Source organism: Hippocampus bargibanti, linkage group LG12 (genome assembly GCF_051943395.1).
Source record: "Hippocampus bargibanti isolate YZ-2025 linkage group LG12, ASM5194339v1, whole genome shotgun sequence".
In the NCBI taxonomy this organism is placed as follows: domain Eukaryota; kingdom Metazoa; phylum Chordata; class Actinopteri; order Syngnathiformes; family Syngnathidae; genus Hippocampus; species Hippocampus bargibanti.
Window position 1 is genome coordinate 19,722,764 of NC_142745.1, and position 24,537 is coordinate 19,747,300.

The 24,537-nt window shown below is 41.5% G+C and overlaps 1 protein-coding gene across 1 annotated transcript; it reads left to right on the plus strand.

The window, feature by feature from the left end:
- The first annotated feature begins 1,246 nt into the window (after positions 1-1,246).
- LOC148890837 (bone morphogenetic protein 7-like) lies at positions 1,247-24,495 on the plus strand. The gene is made up of 7 exons (XM_089009854.1): positions 1,247-1,899; positions 12,130-12,319; positions 15,392-15,540; positions 18,240-18,446; positions 21,640-21,710; positions 21,813-21,923; positions 23,292-24,495. Exons 1-7 carry the CDS (start codon positions 1,491-1,493, stop codon positions 23,439-23,441), a joined length of 1,287 nt encoding a protein of 428 aa, XP_088865980.1. The 5' UTR covers positions 1,247-1,490; the 3' UTR covers positions 23,442-24,495.
- Positions 24,496-24,537: the final 42 nt, after the last annotated feature.

A 24,537-nucleotide genomic window follows, 5' to 3' on the forward strand; every position in this document is an offset into this window, starting at 1 on the left:
AAACATTTATGCTTTCCTCTACATAACTATTTGAATCATATTCCTAACTGGATGAGTAAAAAGAGAGCATCTAGAGCAAGGCAAGACGTCCTGGCGTGACGTCACGAAACACTACAACCCAATTTATTAACTGTCTTTCAAATGTGAAAAATATCCCTGAGCAGTTAATAAATTTGTCTCAAGGAATATGCAAGATATGGCATTTACAAACTATTTCGCAGATACTTGGAGGAGGAAATGGAAATAGATTAAAATAACATATGCACTGTGATTTATCAAGATTGCGTCTGTTTTTAAGTTTCCATCGAAGGGGCAAAGAAATCAACATTTATTGAAAAATGGAATCACTTTCAACATTCAAAACATATTATTACACAACGAAATATTCAAGCTCAATAATACCTACTTGTGTTAAATTCCGCCAAATCATAGATGGTTTGTCCTGACCGCGCGCTCAACAAACTCCTCACTGACGCTCTCGCCTTCACGCGCTAACAAAACACGTGTACCGTCGCCGAGCACACAAACATAGACTACCTGCAGTTGAAATTTGCATACTCGGCTCGGCAGCCAATCAGAAGCCTGCTTCTTTCTTCCGGACTTTCGAACAAGGCGGTGGGACCTTCCGAAACTCGCCATTTCCGATGTCATTTTGAAGTAGTTTTGGGACACTAAGTAATTTTTAGTGGTGTTTTGCATTTGACTAAAAATATCCGCTTGCATGTTTTGGGTATTTTAGATGCTATAAAACGTTTTTCTGATGTCAGTTAGGAAACCAAAAAAATGGTGTCGGTTGTCCTTTAATAAATACGACCAAATGCATCCGATGATTATTATTATTACCAGTGAAATCGCCTTTAACGACACCGTACATACGTCGTACACCTTTTGTTGACTTCACGTGGCGTTTTATTTGATGGTTATAAAAAAATCGTCGTTGCACAAATCGCTGGGGCTTTTGTGAAGCAAGTCATTGAAGTGTATTCATGGCGTGTAATAAATAGTGTCTGATCATCCGTTCGAGTAGAACCCCCAAATGGTGAGAGTAGGACCGACCTGGCCGTCTCAGTTTAAAGAAATGTGTGTTGTGTTGAGGGAGATTGTTGGGTGGGGGGTAAAGGGGCCTTCGCCTCTTGAATACAATTCACTAAATTGTCATGACACTGCCGGTTAGCCCCCCTGCGTGGACATCAACGTATAAACACTTCTTTAAAGGACACTGTTAAGTTCATCTCGCCTTTTCACTGTAGTTAGAATGAGCACAGCCCCCCCCGTCCCTCCCCGCTTTACACGGACGGGATCTACAAACGCGCTCCACAATTCCCATAAGAAAGGAACTCGCAGCATTGCAACGCACAGAAGAACACCAAGTTGGATCCGAGCCTCGCAGATATGTTCGAGAAGATTATCGCGTACGATTGATTTTTGATCCGGGAACATTTGCCAAGCGATCAATTCCCTCTACTTTTTCCCGAGACGCGCGTAACAAGATGGTTCGGACCACGACAAGCGCCTTGGGGACAGTGATTTTTTTCCTGACTGGAAATTGCGGCGTCTGGTCCGTCAAGACGTCGTTCGCCAACTTCTCGGTGGAGCACGAGGTGCGCTCCAGCTTCATCCGGGGCCGACTGAAGAGCCAGTATCGTCGGGACATGCAGCAGGAGATCCTCTCCATCCTGGGGCTGCCTCGTCGCCCCCGCCCCGCGCACGTCGGCTCGAGGCTGGACGCCGCGCCGTTGTTCATGCTGGATTTGTACAACACCGCCTTGACGGACGCACCGCCCGCGACCTATTCGAGCGACGACCGCCATCTGCAACCCCAGACTCCCAACCTGCTCAGCCCGCAGGACAACCGCTTCCTGGATGATGCCGATATGGTCATGAGTTTTCTCAATCTGGGTAAATTGACCCTTGAGTCCAACTGCTTTCTTTTCCTGCATTTGCTAGGTTCGTCGTGGCCCTCAACTATGATCCTGTGAAAGTTTGCCTGCCGCAAGATAGCAATAAGATTCTTTGCAAATGTTGATACTGAAGACTGCAGTCGCCATTATTCAATTCACATCAAGGGAATATGCCCCCCTCAATTCATAACATCTAATTTCCGGTATCAGTTTTAGGGCCACTACGAGTCATTTCTTAGTTTTTTTTTTTTGTGTGCGAGGAAACTGGCACAGCGCTCTTTGGCGTTTGACTCAGCATTACTCAGACCAGTTTTTGATTTTACTCCCTGGTGCTTACTCATGGTACAGTGATACTTTGGCTTACGAACTTAATTGGTTCCCAGACAGAGTGTGTAAGGTGAAAAGTGTGTATCCCCAAGATTAATTTCCTATAGGAAACCATTAAAATGAGAATAATCCGTTCCCAGGTCCCCATAAAACATATTTTCTACATTCTAATTTTCTTAAAACTACACAAAATATACCTTATTTTATGTATAATAAATGTGCTACGGTACGATAATTAAAGAAATATACTGTGCTGTATAATAAAGTCATTTTATTTACCTTTGTGATGGTCGTTGATGGCTTGTGAGGGTTATTTGTGGAGCCTGATTGATGGGAATTTTAACCTTGCAGTCTACACTCTGCCTTTGAACTATCAAAGTTGAAACAAGTCCAAATGTCATTGTTTTCTATCCATTTTGTCACTCTCTGTCATCTGCCAGTCTCTTTAATGTTTAAACCACCTCCCCTCACTGCTGCATTCTTGACCAATCATGTGGCTTTAACCGAAGACTGGGGGTGGGGAGATGACCAAAACAAGCCGGCTGCCATTTTCTTGTTAGGAGAACGGCCTTGTTTGCGAATGACACATCACTCATCGTGGCAGCTCCGTGTGCATCCCGAAAAATAGTTCGTATGCCAAGGTAAAATTGTCATAAATTTAACGTTCGTAAACCAAAAAGTTTGTAAGCGTTCGTAAACCGAGGTATCACTGTACAACTACTTTTTTTGTTCTAATTGGGGCCCCTCATTGTGTTGGAGCTGCACATTTGTCCACGGGTGTTGGCTTTCCAGTGTCAAACAGACTACAGTATTTCCTCTGTAAAGATCACAACACATTGCCAATGAAGTTGAATCCTGCAGGTGGACAAAGTGTTTGCTAGTTTTGGGGGGAGTTCTTGGTGTAGTTGCATATTCAAAGTCACAGGTGTCCAAGTCAATGCCCAGGGGCCAAATCTGGCACGCTACCTCATTTAATTGGGTCTGCGAAAGCAAATCAATCATCTCACCTTCTTCAAATTTCTATTCCCTCTCGCCCCCTCAGATCCTCTTCCTCCTTCCACCTCTGTTTGCCCCCCCTGCCTGTCTCAGCACAATGGGGGACAGGGCTTTCAGCAGCTTGTCTGTGACTGTAAAGTGTCCTTGGGAGCTTTGAAAGGCGCTTAAAATGAAATTTATTATTATTATCTCATCTCATTTTCCGTACCGCTTATTCCTCATTAGGGTCGCGGGGGTTGCTGGAGCCTATCTCAGCTGTCTTCGGGCACGAGGCGGGGGACACCCTGAATTGGTTGCCAGCCAATCGCAGGGCACACAAAGACATACAACAGTCACTCTCACACTCACACTTAGGGACAATTTGGAGTGTTCAATCTGCCTGCCATGCATGTTTTTGGAGTGTGGGAGGAAACCGGAGGACCCGGAGAAAACCCACGCAGGTCCGGGGAGAACATGCAAACTCCACACAGGGAGGCCGGACCGGGACACGAACCGGCGACCTCTGCACTGTGAAGCCGTTGTGCTAACCACTCGACTACCGGGCCGCCCTATTATTATTATTATTATTATTATTATTATTATTATTATTATTATTATTATTATTATTATTATTATTATTATTATTATTATTATTATTATTATCAAGTTCCATGATTCTTGCTATAGTCCAAACCAACATTTCAAATTTTCCCATGTAAACCACAATAACAGTCATTATTTTTGACTTTAAATTTGAAAACTAGTTATTTGTTCATTTATTGTTCTGTATGTAATAGGGGATGAAACATTCTCATGGTTTCCCCAAATTCATAACAGCCCCCAAGAGGAAACTGTAACTACAATGTGGCCCGCCGCAAAAAATGACTTTGACACCCCTGCTCAAAGTACTTCTAGGTGGCTTGGGAATGTGTTTTGATTAATATCATGCACCTTGGAGATCTCCACTACACATGTCATTCCGAATCTACACAAGTGCAGTAATGGCATCCAGTTTTTTCTTTTGAGGTGGGGGTTGTTTCGGGATGATGTCAAAGCTCACATAAGGGGGGTTATTTGACGCCACTTACGATTATAATAATAATAATGAGACAGTGATACCTCGGTTTACAAACCTCTTGGCTTACGAACTTTTCGGTTTACGAACGTTAAATGTATGAAAATTTTGCCTTGGCATACAAACTTTACCTTGGCATACGAACATTTTTGTACACGGAGCTGCCTCAATGAGTGATGTGTCGTTCGCGAACAGGCCCGTTCTTCTAACAACAAAATGGCAGCCGACTGTTTTTGTCCTCTATTCCCCGCCCCTAGTCTTCGGTTAAAGCCAACTGATTGGTCAAGAACGCAGCAGTGAGGGGAGGTGGTATAAATATTAAGGAGACAGGCAGACGACAGTGAGAGAGTTTCAACTTTGATAGTTCAAAGACAGAGTGTAGACTGCAAGGTTAAAATAGCTAATCAATCAGGCTCCACAAACAACCCGCACAAGACATCTCTACACTTGATGCAAAAAACTGTCAACCCAGCTAAACAGAACAAAATTGATGAGGAACTAGATAAAATTATCACAGAGAAAGCACCTACAAGGGATCATTGCTCAAGATGGTGAATGAAGGTTACATTCCTCATCAAGTGTTTAATACCAATGAAACCGGCCACTCCATTCCATCAAGCCATCAACGACCATCACAAAGGTAAATAAAATGACTTTATTATACAGTACGGTTTATTTCTTTAATTATAATACCATAGCACATTTATTATACATAGAATAAGGTATATTTTGTGTAGTTTTAAGGCTTAGAAAATTATAAAGTAGAAAATTACGTTTTATGGGGACCTGGGAACGGATTATTCTTATTTTAATGGTTTCCTACGGGAAATTTATTTTTGGGATACACACTTTTCGCCTTACTCTGTCTGGGAACCAATTAAGTTTGTAAGTCAAGGTATCACTGTACATTTTATTTCAAGCACCCTTCAAAGCTCTCAATGACACTTTACAGTCACAGACACAATAATAAATAAAATACAGTTATAAATAGGTACACTCACTGTTGAAATAAGCACATGCAGGTTTCCATGCCTGGTATCGTTTTGTAGATTCAACACGGCGAATGCACCGATTGTCAAACTTCATGAATGTGTGCAAAGTCCTAAAACAACAGGCACCGTCGGAAGCAGAAGGATTCATACGGGGAAGGTTTGTTTTGACAAAGTCCTCTCGGTAACTGTGATAATCTGTAAGAAAACAGTTTGGAGTCTGTGCGCTCGCTGTCCAACTTGTCAACACACGCAGGCCTTAAATGGCGTGATTGGGCCTAAGGTGTTCTCTCTCGAGTAAGAGACGTTGTGAAAAGCTAAGCTTCAAGTGTGTCAGTTGATACTTGAAAGACTAGCTAGCTGTATAGCTAGATAGCTATGTCGCTGGCTAGCTGTATATCTTTGTAGTTGGTTGGCTAGCTATCTAGCTAGTTATCTATTGGCTATCTTTTAGCTAGATAGCTAGTTTTCTATTTGAGTTACTTCCAGGTTGAGTGAACGCTGGCGCATGTGGCTGCCGCTGCTCACCCACAGTAAAAAAACGTATCCTGTGACTGTAAAGAGATTTGGAAGGCGCTTAAAAATGAAATGTATTGTTATTATTATTATTTCCCACTCACGTTTTTGGTCTTTTATTTCGCTACTGCTCTGAAAGACACAAATGCTGTTTCTTCCCCCCGCCCCACAAAAAAAAACAAGTCTCCCCAAAAAATTACAAACTAGTTAATGGAAGCTTCACGTCTGTGGGGCCCCCGCAGTGTCAGGGGCAAAGTAAAGTGTCGAAATCCCTCCCAGAGGGAAGTTTGCATATCTGAGGTCTGATCTTTGCAGCTAATGGTCCCTAACGTAAACACGCCAAGTCCTTACAAGCAATTATTGCTTTCATAAAAATAACTGCCCCCCATTCCCTTCAAGTGTTTAATTGCGGTCACACACAGATGACTAGCAGGGTTCAGAATGCGCAGCTCGAATGAGCGAGTGGGCTGTGTGCGCGTTTGCGGTGTTCAAAGTGTTTTTAAAAAAAGCCCACGTCAATATGTGTGAGGCCTTTCCGGGCTTTGACAATAAAAATTTGCGGTGGCGCAGACTTTTAGGATTGTGACGATAGCGCAAAGCGGCGCAGGCTTTTCAAAGCTGCTGATGACTCGCGCTGAATATTCAGGAGGTCTTGTTTTCGAGTTGATGACGATGCCCTAAGTGACGTCACGGAGGGAACGCCCCTGACCGAGAAAGCGACACACGATGCATTTTAGGTACTTTTTTCATCTGAAAACAACGTGTTTATTGCGACATTAGGAGGAAAACTACATAAATAGCGAGATGGTGAATCGTTGTGTGTCGCAGCCAATTATGGTAATACGCATAAAGATGGTGTAAGCTTACACAAATTCCCAGCGGACAAATCATCCCATTTCCAACAGCGCTTGTGCTCCATCTTGTGGATTTTCTGGGCGCTACATTGGAGTCCAGATGGCTCGAATTGATACGGAAGGATTTCTTTCATCGATTGCAAACATTTATGTTTTCCTATTCAGAACGATTTGAATCATATTCATAACAGGATGGCTTTCTGAAGCCATTGTTTTGATTCTGGAGCCATGCAGTTTGTGAAGGAGTTTGTGAAGGAGTATCCTGGCGTGACGTCACGAACAAGGGGGCTGGACTTTCTGAATCTGTGCAGTTCCGAGCTCATTTTGTGGCAGTTTTGGGACACTTTAAGTCATTTTTATTGGTGTTTTGCATTTGACTAAAAATATCAGCCTGCATGTTTTGGGTATTTTAGATGCTAGACAACGTTTTTCTGATGTCAGTTAGGAAGCAAAAAAATGGTGTCGATTGTCCTTTAATGCTGTGCGAAATTGGACATGCAAAGAATCTTCTCCGAATCTGAACTCTCTGAAGCCATTGTTTTGATTCTGGAGCAAGGCATTGTGTGACCGTGCAAGACAGATCTTCGCCGTAGAGTCTACGGCGAAGATCTGTCGCTGCTCTTTCCAAGGACGAACACGCTGCGTAATGCTGCAAAAAGTCTCAGGAAGCTTTTCTGACCGTCGTTCTTTTGGGAATCCGGAACGGGCTTTCATCTGGCAAGGGAAGAAAAGCCACAAGACCGCCGTCACCACCGCCGAGGCTAACTTGGTGTCCCTCATAAACTTCTCCACAAACTTCAACTCGTCCAGAATTATTCAGCGCGGATCAGCACCAGAACCTCATCCTTTCACCACATCACCCCCATCCTCCAAGAGCTCCACTGGCTCCCGGTCAAATGTAGAATCAACTTTAAAATTCTTCTTTATACATTTAAAGCTATCCATAACCTTGCCCCCTCATACCTATCTGACCTTCAAATTTCTATTCCCTCTCGTTCCCTCAGATTCTGTTCCTCCCTCCACCTGTGTGCCCCCCTGCCCGCCTCAGCACGATGGGTGACAGAGCTTTCAGCCGCTCTGCCCCGAAACTCTGGAACTCACTTCCTCCCAACATTTGTAATATGGATTCTCTTCCCACCTTCAAGTCCCATCTCAAAACCCACCTTTTTAAAATTGCATTTTCTGTGTAGCTCTCTCTCGTTTCTATTTATAATTATAATTTATTTATTATTGTATCTATGCTTGTCTGTGACTGTAAAGTGTCCTTGAGAACTTTGAAAGACGCTTAAAATAAAATATTATTATTATTATTATTATTATTATTATTATTATTATTATTATTATTATGGTGGAACCTCGGTTTTCGAACGACTCATAGTTCGAACAAATCAGAGTCCGAACAAAATATTCGAGAAATTCTTGCTTCGTAGTTCAAACAACAATCGGAGTTCGAACGGCGGTACGACGCGTGAGTGCGTACGCGAGGGTGGGATGCTGAGCGGCGCACGGGTGTATCGCTCTCTTCGTGACCAACTGTTGTCACTAGCGGACGTGCTGTGTTTTGCTCTAGCGTTTAATATAGGTGTACGAAGAGTTTTAGCCCCTAATCACGCCTCCAAAGAAAGTAAGTGCTGCTACAAGTGAAAAAAGAAAAGTAGTGCGTACAACTATTGTATTTAAGAAAGAAATTCTCGTTATATCGATATTCTCTGGAGTTGGAAAAAATATCGATATAACCGGGACTATCGATATATCCGACCCTGCGCGCATGTAATTTTCTCCTTGCGTTCATAGAAATAGTATCGTAATAAGCGGTACTATCGATATAACCGATATCAATATAACGAGACTTTACTGTAATAGCAAAATATGAAGGAGGTGTGCGAGTGTCTGATCTGGCTAGGGCAGGGGTGCTCACATTTTTTTCAGCAAGGGAGCTACTTTTGAAATGACCAAGTCAAAATGATCTCCTCATTATATTTATTGAGAAATATAGTGAAGATTATTGAACTTTATGTTGATGTATATCCGCATATGTTGCACAACACAACATAATTATGTCAATTGTTTGCCATTACCTGAGTTCACTCTGATAACTTGCAGACGAGACAACCGCATTTGAAAATGTCATCGTGAAAAAAAGTCATTGTCTCATTCTGTATGAAAGTGATATGTTTTTTTCTTTTTACTTGGTCCAGCTCTTCCATTTTTTTATACTCTATCTTACGTTTAAGGGGAAAACCGTGTGAAAAATTAGGATGTAACTAACGACATCCTTGTTCGCTTTGCAACGAAGGGGCGTTGTTTGAGCTCGCAGTGAGTCTCTTAATGAGATGTCATTTGATTGGTTCTCCGGTGTATCAATTAAATAAAGGGATGGCTGATTGGCTGACGTAGAGTTTTTTTTTCAAAAGAACTGCACTTGATTTGTTAAACGTCAGTTACTGACAATCTACCAATAGTACCATGGAGATCGATTGGTCGATCCCGATCGACGTATTGAGCATGGCGAAATCTACGATCAGTACGATATTAAAGAATAAGGAGGCTGTGAAATCTAGTGATGTGGCTATGGGAGTGAGAGCAAGTGTCATTGGATAGATATTTGAAGAGAAAAGAACATCCTGTAGCCGAGTCATCCGTAGCAAAGAGATTTAAACGTATGAGCACCCCTCAGAGAGAAGAGCTCCCCAAAGTTTTTATGGAAGTGGACTCTCCTTCCAAACAATAAATTTCCTTCCTCCGTCCACCTGCGCCTTTTTCTGACCACCACAAAGGTAAAAAATCCTATTCATAATTCTTTTCTTTACGAACGTACAATTAGCCTGGGTTACATTTATGTTTGTTATTTCTGTCTCTGCCATTTTGCTTCACATTGTCTGAGATATACATTGCTTTTTATGTGATGGTCAGCATTTTAATGTGCAATTTCATGCCTAAAATAATGTATAAAATACTGTACTAAAAAGGTAAACATTCAGGGTGATGGAACGGATTAAAACGATTTACATTATTTGTAATGGGGAAAATCGTTTCGGTGTTCGAACAAATCGCTTTTTGAACAGGGTTCTAGAACGGATTATGGTCGAGAACCGAGGTATCATTGTATTATTATTATTATTATTATTATTATCCTCAATGATCGGGGATAGTGACAGATGGGAATCGGATCAGGGCGGTGCGGGTGCCGCACAATCTGGCAACGACACCAGTTGTGTGGACTTGGATAGGTCACGCGGACGCGTTTGTAAAAGCAGACTGGCAGCTGTGGTTTTCCGGGCCGGGCCAGCCCTTAATGGGCCTTTTCTTGTGGCGCGCACATGTGGGAGCCAAATTGGGTGCTGGTTGCGTTTTGATCCTTTGTATTGGCACCAAGGACCAACTTCAAGGACAACCAACACCATTTTTTTGTTTCCTAAATGACATCAGAAAAACGTTTTATAGCATCTAAAATACCCCAAACACACAGGCTGATAATTTTAGTCAAATGCAAAACACCAATAAAAAATGACTAAAAGTGTCCCAAAACTGCCACAAAATGAGCTCGGAACTGGGCAGATTCAGAAAGTCCCGCCCCTTGTTTGTGATGTCACTATTGGTCACACACTTCCTTGCTCCATATTCAAAACAATGGCTTCAGAGAGTTCAGATTCGGAGAAGATGCTTTCTTGTTTCTCATCTGGTTATGAATATGATTCAAATATTTCTGAAGAGGAAAGCATAAATGTTTGCAATCGATTGAAGAAGTCCTTCCGTATCAATTTGGGCCGTCTGGACTACAATGTAGCGCCCAGAAAATGCACAAGATGGTGCACAAGCTCTTTTCGAAATGGGCTGATTTGGGAATTTGTGTAAACTTACACCTTCTTTATGCGTGTTACCGCAATTGGCTGCGACACACAACGATTCACCATTGCGTTATTTATGTAGTTTTCCTTCTAATTTCGCGATCAACACGGTGTTTTCAGACAAAAACAAGTATCCAAAATGCATTGTGTGTCGCTTTCTCGGTCAGTGGCGTTCCCTCTATAACGTCACGTAGGGCATCGTTATCAACTCGAAAACAAGACTTCCTGAATAATCAGCACGGGTCTTGACACGTAAAATATAGCTATATGTGGCGGAATCTTTGTAAAATGCGCTCAGTAGAAGTCATTTGAAGTGATTTGACAAATTATGGACGCAACTTGTCCGGAGGTGTCGTGATCCTTCAATCGATGTTTAGTTCAATGGTGTCGCAGACCGAGGCGAGGGTTTTGCTATTTCTGTTGCGGCGTTTCCGAGATGTGGCAAGAGGGCGACGCCCATCAGAGAACTTTGATGGAGTCTCCATTGCTTTGGTTACAACTTGACATCACCGTCTGCTCTCGCACCTCATGGCAGCTCAACTTGTGCTCCCGAGGGGAGAAACGTTTATCTTTGAGTGCCCGACATTGCAGTTTTAAAATCCTAAACCACCAATAATAATAATAATAATAATAATAATAATAATAATAATAATAATAATAATAATAATAATAATAATAATAATAATAATAATAATAATAATACATTTCATTTCTACGTCCCTTTCAAAACTCTCAAGGTCACTTTACAGTCACAGGATCATTTTTTAAAGTGGGTGTGCGGCGGCAGCCACACGCGCTAGCGTTCACTCAACCCGGAAGTAACTCAAATAGATAGAAAGCTAGCTAGCCAATCGTTATCCAACAGATACCTAGCTAGATACTACTACTACTACAACAACAACTACTACTACTACTACTACTACTACTAATAATAATAATAATACATTTCATTTATAAGCACCTTTCAAAACTCTCAAGGACACTTTACAGTCACAGGATATTTGTTCTGTGGGTAAGCAGCGGCAGCCACACGCGCCAGCGTTCACTCAACCCGGAAGTAACTCAAATAGACAAAAAGCTAGCTAGCTAGCTAGCTAATAGATAGCTAATAATAATAATAATAATAATAATAATAATAATAATGCACATTTTTATCTTATATTTTGTAAAAATAAGAAGTTACTCAGCAGTTACTCAAGTAGTTTTCTTTCACTGGATATTTCCACACTTTTTATTATAGTAATTATTTGAGGGAAGGACTACTTGCACTTGAATATTATTCTAGTACCAGTACTACTACTTGAGTACAATTTATGGCTACTCTACCCATCACTGTCACCAAAATGGCCTCATTCCTCATCCACAACTTCATCACCTCTCAAAATGATCTCCGTAACTCTTCTGTGTGCCTACTGTGTTCCACTTTGACACCTGTGTTGTTCGGGATTAGCCAGCTAGCTGAATAGAAAGAGAGCTAGCTACCTTGCACGCTACCTTGATAGATGAGCACATAATTCCACAAGCTTCATTTGCTTTTGCAGGCCGAATAAAGTGAAGTGGCCAGCCAGATTTGGCCCCCTGGCCTTGACTTTGACTCCTGTGAACTAAGCTTTTCCCCTTCATCTATTTTTCTTTTCCAAACAGTTGATCAGGATCAAGAACATCTGTACCAGAAGCACCGGAGGGAATTCCGATTTGATCTTTCCAGTATTCCAGAGGGAGAAGCTGTCACAGCGGCAGAGTTGAGAATTTTTAAGGACCTGGTACAGGGACGCCCAGAGAATGAGACGTTCCGAATCAACATCTACCAGGTCTTGCAGAAGCTGGCCGACGGGTAAGCGGCAATGTCTGTCTTGGTACCCATCGAAGCAAGACATCGAGATAGCCGTCTAGCTCGCTGTTCATCCTTCGCAGTTTGTTATTTTTCACAGTGTGCAGCCAAGATTGGATAAAACTGTGACTCGTCAATTTGAAGATAACACGATTTATGATTACAGTGATATCTCGGCTTCCAAATGCTTTAGCTAATGAACTTTTTGCCTTACGAACGTTAAATTCGCGAGAATGTAATCTTGGCATACAAACTATTTTTCGGGAAACACACGGAGCGCCATAATGAGTGATGTGTCATTCGCGAACGAGCCGTTTCTTGGAGCTCCTGAAATGGCAGCCGGCTTTTTTTCCCTCTATTCCCCGCTCCCAGTCTTCGGTTAAACACAGCACACACGCAGCAGTGAGCGGGGGGTGGTGGTGGTTACAGAAACAGAAACACACACACCGACGAAAGGGAGAAGACAGAGCTTGAAACAAAAAAAACAAAAGTGAAAAAAAACAAAAAAACAAAAGTGAAATGGCGAGATAATAGAACCAGCTATTAATGAAGTTTCTCGTGTTTCTGCCTGCATCTGTTGCTGTTGCAATATCACAACTTCTAAGATGTACGCCCCAGAGCTCCTTGAGACACTTTATGCAAAAAGCTATCCATTCCATCAAGCTATCAACAACCATCACAAAGGTAAATAAAACGACCTTTTTATATAGTACAGTTTATTTCTTTAATTACAATAACGCACATTTATTATACATAAAATAAGGTACTATATTGAGTTTATGTCTGTGTAAGCTCTCATTCGTACAGGAGTGGTCCATCGATGAAAAGGTTTCTTCAGCCGTCGTCATCTGTACATCTTTGAAGGTGTCGGACGTTTCGCTTCTTATCCAAGATGCTTTGTCAGCAAACTAAGCTAAACTTTAGTTTGCCGAAGCATTTTGGATGAATGTAGGAACAATGAGTGGGGCCACAGGGAGTGGTCCTCTGCTCCCCCCAACCTGAGAGGAGGGACCTATCATAGCTGTGTCCGGCGCCGCCATGTCTGGACATTAGGGATATATAAATAGGGCCGATACGACCAGTCAGACTTTAGTTCGCTGACGAAGCCTCTTGGATAGGAGGCGAAACGTCCGAAACCTTCAAATTTGTACAGATGACGGCTGAAGAAACCTTCTCATCGATGGACCACTCCTGTACGACTGAGAGCTCACACAGACGTATAGATATATTGAGTTTACTTTTAAGGCTTATTTAGTTGAAAGTTATGTTTTATGGGGACCTGGGAATGGATTATTCTCATTTTAATGGTTTCCTATGGGAAATTAATGTTTGGAATACACACTTTTCATCTTACACGCACTTTCTGGGAAGCAATGTTTTCAATTTTGTGACACAATGATGGCAAAGGGCCGCTTTGACGCATTTTAAAGTCAGCCTGCTCGACTTGTTTCTCTCGGAGTGTTGGAAGCAAACAGCGGAGGATGGGGAGGGGCGGGGTCTTTCATCGGTGACAGTGGGGCTGACGAGGCCAAGACCATTGTCATTATTCGCAGGCGGCGGGGACTGACCTAAAGGCCACTTGGCACAGACAAGCAGGCGTCGAGACAAAAGACAGACGTCTTCTTGAGGGTCGAAAAACCACTCGGTCAATGACACTATTGTTTGTGAAATCCGCTTTGATGAGGATACGTTGGTTGTCGCAGAGCAGTTTTGCTCAAGTAGCGGCTCTGAGTCTTCCATTCAAAGTGATGAGGAAAGCCATCATGATGTATGAATCATCAGAATCAGAATCCTTTTTATTGGCCAAATACAGACGCTCCCCAACTAACGAACATTCGAGTTACGAATAACGATACATACAAACATATTTGTGGGTAGAGTACAGTGATACTTTGGCTTACGAACTTAATTTGTTCCCAAACAGAGTGTGTAAGCCGAAAAGTGTGTATCCCAAAACTTAATTTCCCATAGGAAACCATTAATATCAGAATAATCCGTTCCCGGGTCCCCATAAAATATAATTTTCTACTTTCTAATTTTCTAAGCCTTAAAACTACACAAAATATACCTCATTTTATGTATAATAAATGTCCTATGGTATTATAATTAACAAAATAAACTGTACTGTATAATAAAGTCATTTTATTTAGCTTTATGATGGTCGTTGATGGCTTGATGGAATGGAGTGGCCGGTTTCATCAGCATTAAACACTTGATGAGGAACGTAGCCTTCTTCCTTCAACATCTTGAGGAATGATCTCGTGTAGGTGCTTTCTCTGCGATAATTTTACGGAGTACCTCATCAATTGTGTTTAGCTGGGTTGGTAGCTTTTTGCATCAAGTGTACAGATGGCTTGCGGAAGTTATTAGTGGAGCCTGATTGATGGGAATTTTAACCTTGCAGTCTACACCCTGCCTTTGAACTATCAAAGTTGAGTAAATCCCTCTTCCCAGTTGATGATCGAGGAGGACGCGATGCTAAACAATAAGTAATGGCTGCTGGCACGTAATTCAGTAATGTAATGGCTTACTGAAGACCCAAGGATATATGTCATTGTACTACAGTCGGTGTGAATTTATTTTAAGACTTTTAGAGCGTCTGTGTTTTATACCTCCCCGTTCAGTGTTTGACTTAAACATACATTCCAGAGAAAATATAGCACTGAAGCAACTTACAAACAAATCCAGCTTACGAACGACCGCTTGGAACGTATCTTGTTCATAAGGTGGGAAGCGTCTGTATGTAGAACATACAAGGAATTTGATGCGCATGGATCGGTAGCACCTGCCTGAGGGGAGGATCTGAAAAAGGTGGTGAGCAGGGTACAGAGGGTCCAGTAGCATTTTCTGTGTCCTTGTCTTGGCACTCGTGTTCAAATCCTCGAGATTGTGTAGGGTGGTGTCAATGATTTTTTTTTTCCCCGCCGTCTTAGCTGTCCGTTGAAGTCATATTTTGTCCATTTTTGTGGCGGCCCCGAACCAAACCGTTATTGTAAGATGTAAGAACACGGGATTGATTTAAAGACTCTCCATGTAAAATGTCGCCGTGGTGGTCTTTTCACCCATTCCTCACAGCAAAGTGGATCTGTTGCTTGTGGACCAGCGAGAGGTCTGGGCCGCCGAGGAAGGCTGGCTCATCTTTGACCTGACCACCACCAGTAATCTTTGGCTGGCCAACCCTGAGCACAACCTAGGCCTTCAACTGGTTCTGGAAGACAACCACGGTCAGTCAACTTCAGACATTATTTCCCCACACAGAAAGTTTGTTGACCGCGTCGTACGATGTTTGTGCGCGGTCCGGCCCGGTAGTCATCAACATACCTGTCAACCTTGGCTAATAGCTGCCCTTATAAATGATGACAATTCCCGTATAAAAGTTGTAGTACGCCGTACATGATTTGAAATGATAAAAAAACCCTAACACAAGCGGAAATGCAGTTTACCGCGCATGCGCACTTTATGCTTTCATAATCGTAATGCTTTCATAATTCATAATGCAGCGATAAAAAATATATACATATGATCGAGTATTATTTTTGCTCCCCTTATTAATGATTGCAATTCCCCTTATTACGCGATAATAAACCTTGCAAACCCTGCAAAATATAGACCATTCTGTTATAATAATAATAATAATAATAATAATAATAATAATAATAATAATAATAATAATAATAATAATAATAATCATAATCATCATCATCATCATCATCATCATCATCATAATAATGATAATAATAATAATAATAATAATAATAATAATAATAATAATAATAATAATAATAATAATCTTCTTTTCCTTTCGGCTTTTCCCCTCAGGGGTCGCCACAGCGAATCAATGTCCTCCATCTATCCCGGACTCAATAATAATAGGCTTACATTAAAAATACCACCATAATCATGTATTATTCCGTAAGCTTTTAATCTATTTACATAATATACTGCCACAGTTGATGATTCTGTTTTTTGCCATTAAACAGCCAAAAATGTCCTTATCTTGAAATAAACAAATATTTTTCATTCATTATAACTGGTAAATATTTATATTTAATACAGACAAAATAATTATTAAGAAATAAAAAAGGAAAAAAAAATGATAGAAAAAAACATGGCAACAGCAATAAAATGAGTGAATTAAAAAAAACTTTATGCAATGTCGATAAATAATTAGGATAAATATTAAAAAAATACCTTAGCTGTCTCTGAATCCGGGAACATTGATTTTACTAAATCAGAGAAGTGATCCGCAGCCATAAACGGGTTGTTGTGCTCCGCAAGAAAATGGCAGAAGCGAATTTCAGCATTTGTGACTTTGTGGGATGCTGCTGGATCAGCACTAGATACGAAGTGTTTGGTCAATGGAACATGAGACTTGCTTTTGGCTACATTTCCCACGTGTCCGGCAGTTTTAAAATGGCTCTTTAGATCGTAAAATCCACTTGCAGCAACGTTTACGTCCTTTTTACATGGAACACAGATCGAAAACTGAGGACCTTTTGTCGACGATCTTATCCATCCAGCGTATTCACCTTGGAGACTCTCCCATTCTTTAATAATAATAATAATAATAATAATAATAATAATAATAATAATAATAATTACATTACATTTTAAGCGCCTTTCAAAGCTCTGAAGTACACTTTACAGTCACAGACAAGCATAGGTACTATAATAAATAAAATATAATCACAAATACAATGCAATACATAAAATTCAATTATAAATAGAAACACGAGAGAGAGTGACACAGAAAATGCAATTTTAAATAGGTGGGTTTTGAGATGGGACGTGAAGGTGGGAAGAGAATCGATGTTACAAATGTTGGGAGGAATTGAGTTCCAGGGTTTGGGGGCAGAGCGGCTGAAAGCTCTGTCCCCCATCGTGCTGAGTCGGGCAGGGGGGCATACAGAGGCAGAGGGAGGAAGAGGATCTGAGGGAACGAGATATAAATTTGAAGAAGGTCAGATAGGTATGGGGGGCAAGGTTATGGATAGCTTTGAATGTATAAAGAAGAATTTTAAAGTTGATTCTATATTTAATCGGGAGCCAGTGGAGCTCTTGGAGGATGGAGGTGATGTGGTGAAAGGATGAGGTTCTGGTGATGATCTGGGCTGAAGAATTCTGGACGAGTTGAAGTTTGTGGAGAAGTTTCTGAGGGACACCAAGGAGAATAAATTACAATACTCAATCCGGTAGGTGACAAGACTATGAAGGAGGATAGCAGTGGTGTGAGGAGTGAGAGATGGGCGAAGACGATTGATACTGCGTAGGTGGAAGTACGCTGACCGGATTAAGTTATTTATATGGGAGTGGAAAGATAGTGTGATGTCAAGAATGACACCTAGGCTTTTGACCTGATGGGAGGGAGAAACGGTCTAATTGTCAATAGTGAGAGAGAAACTATTAGCTTTGCTCAAGGTGGATTTGGTACCAACGAGGAGAATTTCAGTTTTTTCGCTGTTAAGTTTGAGGAAGTTATGGGTAAACCAGGATTTAATTTCAGAAAGGCACAGTGAAAGGGAAGAAGGTGCAAGAGAGGCGTCTGGTTTTTCTCTTCTTACTTGGCGGTTCTCCCATGCTTACTTCTACGTTATAACCAGTTGATTCCTCGATTGCAACACAAACGCCGGACTTCAAAAACGGAAACGGAAATACAAGATCAAACGAAAACAACGCATGTTAATATCATGCTATCATCGACAAAGACTCGATAACCACCGAACCTTTTTTTTATATTTTCAAAGTTGTTATACGGCGTACACAATTCAAAATGATGAAAAAACGTATAAAACACAGGGAAAACTTATAAATTGACAGGTATGCATCAACCCTGTCCTCTGCCCGTCCATACGGACAATGAATTTGGGGGAAAAAAAAAACATTATTCCCCCGCCCCCCAGTTGCTCACTCCATTCCACCGCAGGCTTTAGGAGCACCCCCCGACTGGCCGAGTTATTAACTGGCAGCGGGGTGCAAGCCAAGCAAGCCTTTCTAGTGGCCTTCTTCAAAACCAGCCAAGTTCGCTTTCGCCACATCCGCTCGGCCCACGGCCACAGGGGGCGCCAGTCCAGCCGTTCCAAGCCGCACAAGACGGTCCAAGATGCACTGAAGGCCGTCGAAACCGCAACAGGTATCCACTTCACGCATGCTCAATTTCAACAGTAAGACAAAAACATCTTTCCGAAAAGTCATTTGACAGTATCATGTCATCATTTTAGGTTCCTTCACTGGCAATTTTCCAAACAACGAAATGACATTCACTCTATACCAGGGGTCGGGAACCTTTTTGACTAAGAGAGCCATAAAAGTAAAATCTTTAGAAATGTTTCTCAGTGAGACCAACACACAAACACGTGCGCGCACACACACACGCAAACACGCGATTCCAACAAAATGTCAGAATGTATTATTGAAAATAATTGTGTGATAATACTCACCATTAATATGAATACTTTTCCGTTTCTCATGATTGGTAAAAAAAATCCAGCCAAACTATTGGATAGTTTGGACACAAAGTTACTGCTAGCTAGCCTGCACACTGCTCATTAGCTTGCACGCTTGCTTTCTGCTGTCTCTCACAGACGAATATTGATGCTAACGTTAGCATTCAAAAGGGAGTGTTTACCAGCTTTTTCCACCAAGTCAGTATCATCCAATCAAAATAGCGCTTTTGGTCAGTGGACACGTTGCAAAATCATGCATGGCAGGGTGATTGAACACACTAAATTAACTAATTGGATATTTAGCGAGCTATCTGGCTGGCTATCTAGCTAGTTATTTGCTATATGTTAGCTATCTAGCTGGCTGGCTGGCTATCGTGCTTGCTATCTATTAGCTATCGAGCTGGCTAACTATCTAGCTGGCTATGGGTTAGCTATCTAGCTGGCTATGTGTTAGCTATCTAGCTGGCTAGCTATCTAGCTGGCTATTTATCAAGCTAGCTATTCTAGAGTGAACGCTAGCGCGAATGGCTGCCGCTGCTCACCCACACAAAAAAAATCCTGTGACTGTAGGGTGTCCTTGAGAGTTTTGAAAGGTGGTTAGAAATTAATGTATAATAATAATAATAATAATAATAATAATAATAATAATAATAATATTATTATAATATTATTATTATTATTATTATTTTAGGCAACCGCTCGGTCAATATCATCCAATCAAAAGTGCGCCTTCAGCCAACTCCAGTCCGAACAGTAAATGAACAGCGAAAAAGCAAGAATATGTATTTAGTTTTATCGGCGAGCCAGGTGCAATCATCAAAAGAGTCAAATTTGGCTCACAAGCCATAGGTTCCCCACCCCGGCTCTAAACACTTGAACCTCTCTTCAATGTTTACATTTCCACCAGTGTATCTTCAGTGATGACAGGGTGAAATATTTTATGGGTGTAGTTTTTAAAGGACAACCGACACCCCCGGCAAGTCGCGTCCATAATATGTAAAATGGCTACAAATGACTTCTACTGAGCGCATTTTACAAAGATTCCACCGCATATAGCTAGATTTTACGTTTTAAGACTCGCGCTGAATATTCAGGAAGTCTTGATTTTGAGTTGATGACGATTCCGTACGTGACGTCACTGAAGGAACGCCCCTGACCGAGAAAGTGACACACAATGCATTTTGGGTACTTTTTTTCATCTAAAAACACCGTGTTGATCGCGAAATTAGAAGGAAAACTATATACATAACGCAATGGTGAATCGTTGTGTGTCGCAGCCAATTGCGGTAACACGCATAAAGAAGGTGTAAGTTGACACAAATTCCCAGCCGACAAACCAGCCATTTCCAACGGAGCAGAGGAGTCGAGCACCAGCGGAGGCGAACGAGGAAGGTAACCGGAGTTAGCGATTCACTGCTTGGATAGTGGACGTTTGATGGATGTTTACTCATTTAGTCACACAACATGCTAACTGTGAGCTCACCTGGTGAAAGAGAGCCATTGCCATATTAGTGGAGCAAACCGATTGGACAAACATCCACCTTCCACCGTGTCATTTGTTACTCTGGAGCGCTGTCGAGCTCTCTCTCGTCTCAACATCTCTCCTGTTCATGTGATGCTCAAAGTGTGCCGCTATTTCTAACCCTTCTCCTTTTGTGTGTGTGCGTAAAGCCCACCCCTGTGTCTTCTACCACGGATTTTAACCAATCACGGGCAGCTTTACCCAAAGGTCGGCTCTTATTAGCGGCTCCATATACTGGACAAAACGCCGCTTGTGCGCCATCTTTCGCATTTTCTGGGCTGCTACATCGGAGTCCAGATCTCCTTCACCGGTTTCATTGCTTGCAGACGGCTCAAATTGATACGGAACCGATCACAAAGATTAATGCTTTCCCCTTCAGAACTATTTGAATCATATTTATAACTGGATGAGGAACAAGAAAGCAAAAAAAAAAAAAAATGGTGTCCATTAATAGGCTCTGTTAAAGGACAATCAACACCATTTTTTTTTTCCTAACTGACATCAGAAAAAACGTTTTATAGCATCGAAAATACCAAAACACACAGGCTGATATTTGTAGTCAAATGCAAAACACCAATAAAAATGACTTAAAGTGTGATAAAACTGCAACAAAATGATCTGGGAATTGGGGATTTTCAGAAGGTCCCGCCCCCTTGTTCGTGACGTCACGCCAATACGTCTTGCCTTGCTCGAGAATCAAAACAATGGCTTCAGATTTGGAGAAGATGCTTTCTTGTTACTCATCCAGTTATGACGAGGATTCAAATAGTTCTGAAGAGGAAAGCATAAATGTTTGCAATCGATTAAAGAAGTCCTTCCGTATCAATTCGAGCCCTCTGGACTCCAATGTAGCGTCCCGGAAAATGCACAAGGTGGCGCCCAAGCTCCGTTGGAAATGGGCTGATTTGTCTGCTGGGAATTTGTGTCAACTAGTATCAAATAGTAGTCTTGGTGCAACACACAACGATTCACCATCTCGTTATTTATGTGTTCTTCCTCCTAATTTCGGCATCAACATTGTGTGTCACTTTCTCGGTCAGGGGCGTTGCTTTCGTGACGTCATGTACGGACTCGTCATCAACTCGAAAACAAGACTTCCTGAATATTCAGCGTGAGTCTTAAAATGTAAAATATAGCTATATGCGGTGGAATCTTTGTAAAATACGCTCAGTAGAAGTCATTTTTACAAAGATTTTTTTTTAAGATTTTACAAATTATGGACGCAAGTCGTCCGGAGGTGTCGGTTGTCCTTTTAGGTATAATTTTGCTGCTACTACCATAGAGCCCGCATCAATTCCCCCTGTATTTTCATGTAAAAAAATGTGTGGTTGTTCATATGTTAACATTTTCAATGTTAGATCTCGGCATATCTAAAGATGGATGTAAGAAACGCGAGCTGTATGTCAGTTTCAGGGATCTGGGATGGCAGGTAAAGTGGACGTTTATTTATTTTTTTAAACTTGGACTTATGCTCTGTTTGATGTATTCCTTCTCGCTATATAACAGTATATTTCTCTGTCATTGCCTCAAGGACTGGATCATTGCACCAGAGGGCTACGCGGCGTACTACTGTGAGGGGGAGTGCGCCTTCCCACTCAATTCCTACATGAACGCCACCAATCACGCCATCGTGCAAACTCTGGTCAGTCTTAGACCGTCGTGACTATGGCGGCCCAAGTCATGCTCGGTGCTATCTATCAGCTAGCTATTTGAGTTACTTCCTGGTTTAGTGAACGCTGGCACGTGTGACTGCCACTGCTCACCCACAGAAAAAATGATCCTGTGACTGTAAAGTGAACTTGAGAGTTTTGAAAAGCGCTTAGAAATGAAATGGGTTATTATTCTTATTATTATTAGCTATTTATCAGCTAGCTAGTTAGCTTTCTATCTATTTGAGTTACTTCCTGGTTGAGTGAATGCTGCCGCGTGTGACTGCCGCTGCTCACCCACAGAAAAACTGATCCTGTGACTGTAAAGTGAGCTTGAGAGTTTTGAAAAGCGCTTAGAAATGAAATGGGTTATTATTCTTATTATTATTAGCTATTTATCAGCTAGCTAGTTAGCTTTCTATCTATTTGAGTTACTTCCTGGTTGAGTGAATGCTGCCGCGTGTGACTGCCGCTGCTCACCCACAGAAAAACTGATCCTGTGACTGTAAAGTGAGCTTGAGAGTTTTGAAAAGCGCTTAGAAATGAAATAGATTATTATTCTTATTATTATTAGCTAATTATCAGCTAGCTAGTTAGCTTTCTATCTATTTGAGTTACTTCCTATCTATTTGAGTTACTTCCTGGTTGAGTGAACGCTGCCGCGTGTGACTGCCGCTGCTCACCCACAGAAAAACTGATCCTGTGACTGTAAAGTGAACTTGAGAGTTTTGAAAAGCGCTTAGAAATGAAATGGGTTATTATTCTTATTATTATTAGCTATTTATCAGCTAGCTAGTTAGCTTTCTATCTATTTGAGTTACTTCCTGGTTGAGTGAATGCTGCCGCGTGTGACTGCCGCTGCTCACCCACAGAAAAACTGATCCTGTGACTGTAAAGTGAACATGAGAGTTTTGAAAAGCGCTTAGAAATGAAACGGATTATTATTCTTATTATTATTAGCTAATTATCAGCTAGCTAGTTAGCTTTCTATCTATTTGAGTTACTTCCTGGTTGAGTGAATGCTGCCGCGTGTGACTACCGTTGCTCACCCACAGAAAAACTGATCCTGTGACTGTAAAGTGACCTTGAGGGTTTTGAAAAGCACTTAGAAATGAAATGGATTATTATTATTATTAGCTATCTATCAGCTAGCTAGTTAGCTTTCTATCTATTTGAGTTACTTCCTGGTTGAGTGAACACTGGCACGTGTGGCTGTCGCTGCTTACCCACAGAAAAACTGATCCTGTGACTGTAAAGTGACCTTGAGAGTTTTGAAAAGCGCTTATAAATCAAATGTATTATGATTATGATTATTATTATTATTATTATTACTATCCAATCGCCATGTCTTCTCAACACAGGTGCACTTTATCAACCCGGGAACCGTGCCCAAGCCCTGCTGCGCTCCGACACAACTCCATGGCATCTCCGTCCTCTACTTTGACGACAGCTCCAATGTCATCCTCAAGAAGTACCGCAACATGGTGGTCAGAGCCTGCGGCTGCCACTGACCGCTGACTATCTATTAGTGAGTTCATTTAGGAGGGATGTTTACAACACACAAAAAAGGGAAGGAAGCAAGTTTACTGTCCATGTCACGGAGGAGGCTTTTATCTTTGGGACTGTATTTATGACCAGCAGCTGACCACCGGTTACACAAAAAAGGGGATTTTGGACTGCGCTGTAATGGACTGTTTGAATCGGCTGTTGTTGATGGGAGTAACACCGCGCATTGTGCTTTGGAAGGACTGTGAGCAAAGTAATGGTTGGCAACATGACGACTTATTCACTTTTCCATGAAGGGCGTCTTGGATCACATTTATCCCATAATTGATAGACATGCTTTTTTTTCATGTCTTGCTGGCTTTTTTTTCCATTCAGGACATGTACAGTGATACCTCTGTTTATGAACCCCTTGGCTTACGAACGTTAAATGTATGAAAATGTATGACAATTTTACCTTGGCATATGAACTATTTTTCGGGATGCACACGGAGCTGCCACAATGAGTGATGTCATTCGCGAACGAGCCCGTTCCAACAAGAAAATGGCAGCCGGCTTGTTTTGCTCCTCTATTCCCTGCCCCCAGTCTTCGGTTAAAGCCTCGTGATTGGTCAAGAACGCAGCAGCGATGGGAGGTGGTTTAAACATTAAAGAGACAGGCAGACGACAGAGAGCGAGAAAATGGATAGAAAATAGTGAAATTTGGACTGGTTTCAACTTTGATAGTTCAAAGGCAGAGTGTAGACTGCAAGGTTAAAATATCCCATCAATCAGGCTCCACAAGTAACCTGCACAAGCCATCTGTACACTTGATGCAAAAAGCTATCAACCCAGCTAAACAGAACACAATTGATGAGGAACTAGGTCAAGTTATTGCAGAGAAAGCACCTACAAGGTATCATTCCTCAAGATGGTCAAAGAAGAAGGCTACGTTCCTCATCAAGTGTTTAATGCCGATGAAACGGGCCACTCCATTCCATCAAGCCATCACAAAGGTAAATATGTAAAATGACTTCATTATATAGTACAGTTTTTCTTTAATTATAATACTATAGCACATTTGTGACGAATAAAATAAGATATATTTTCTGTAGTTTTAAGGCT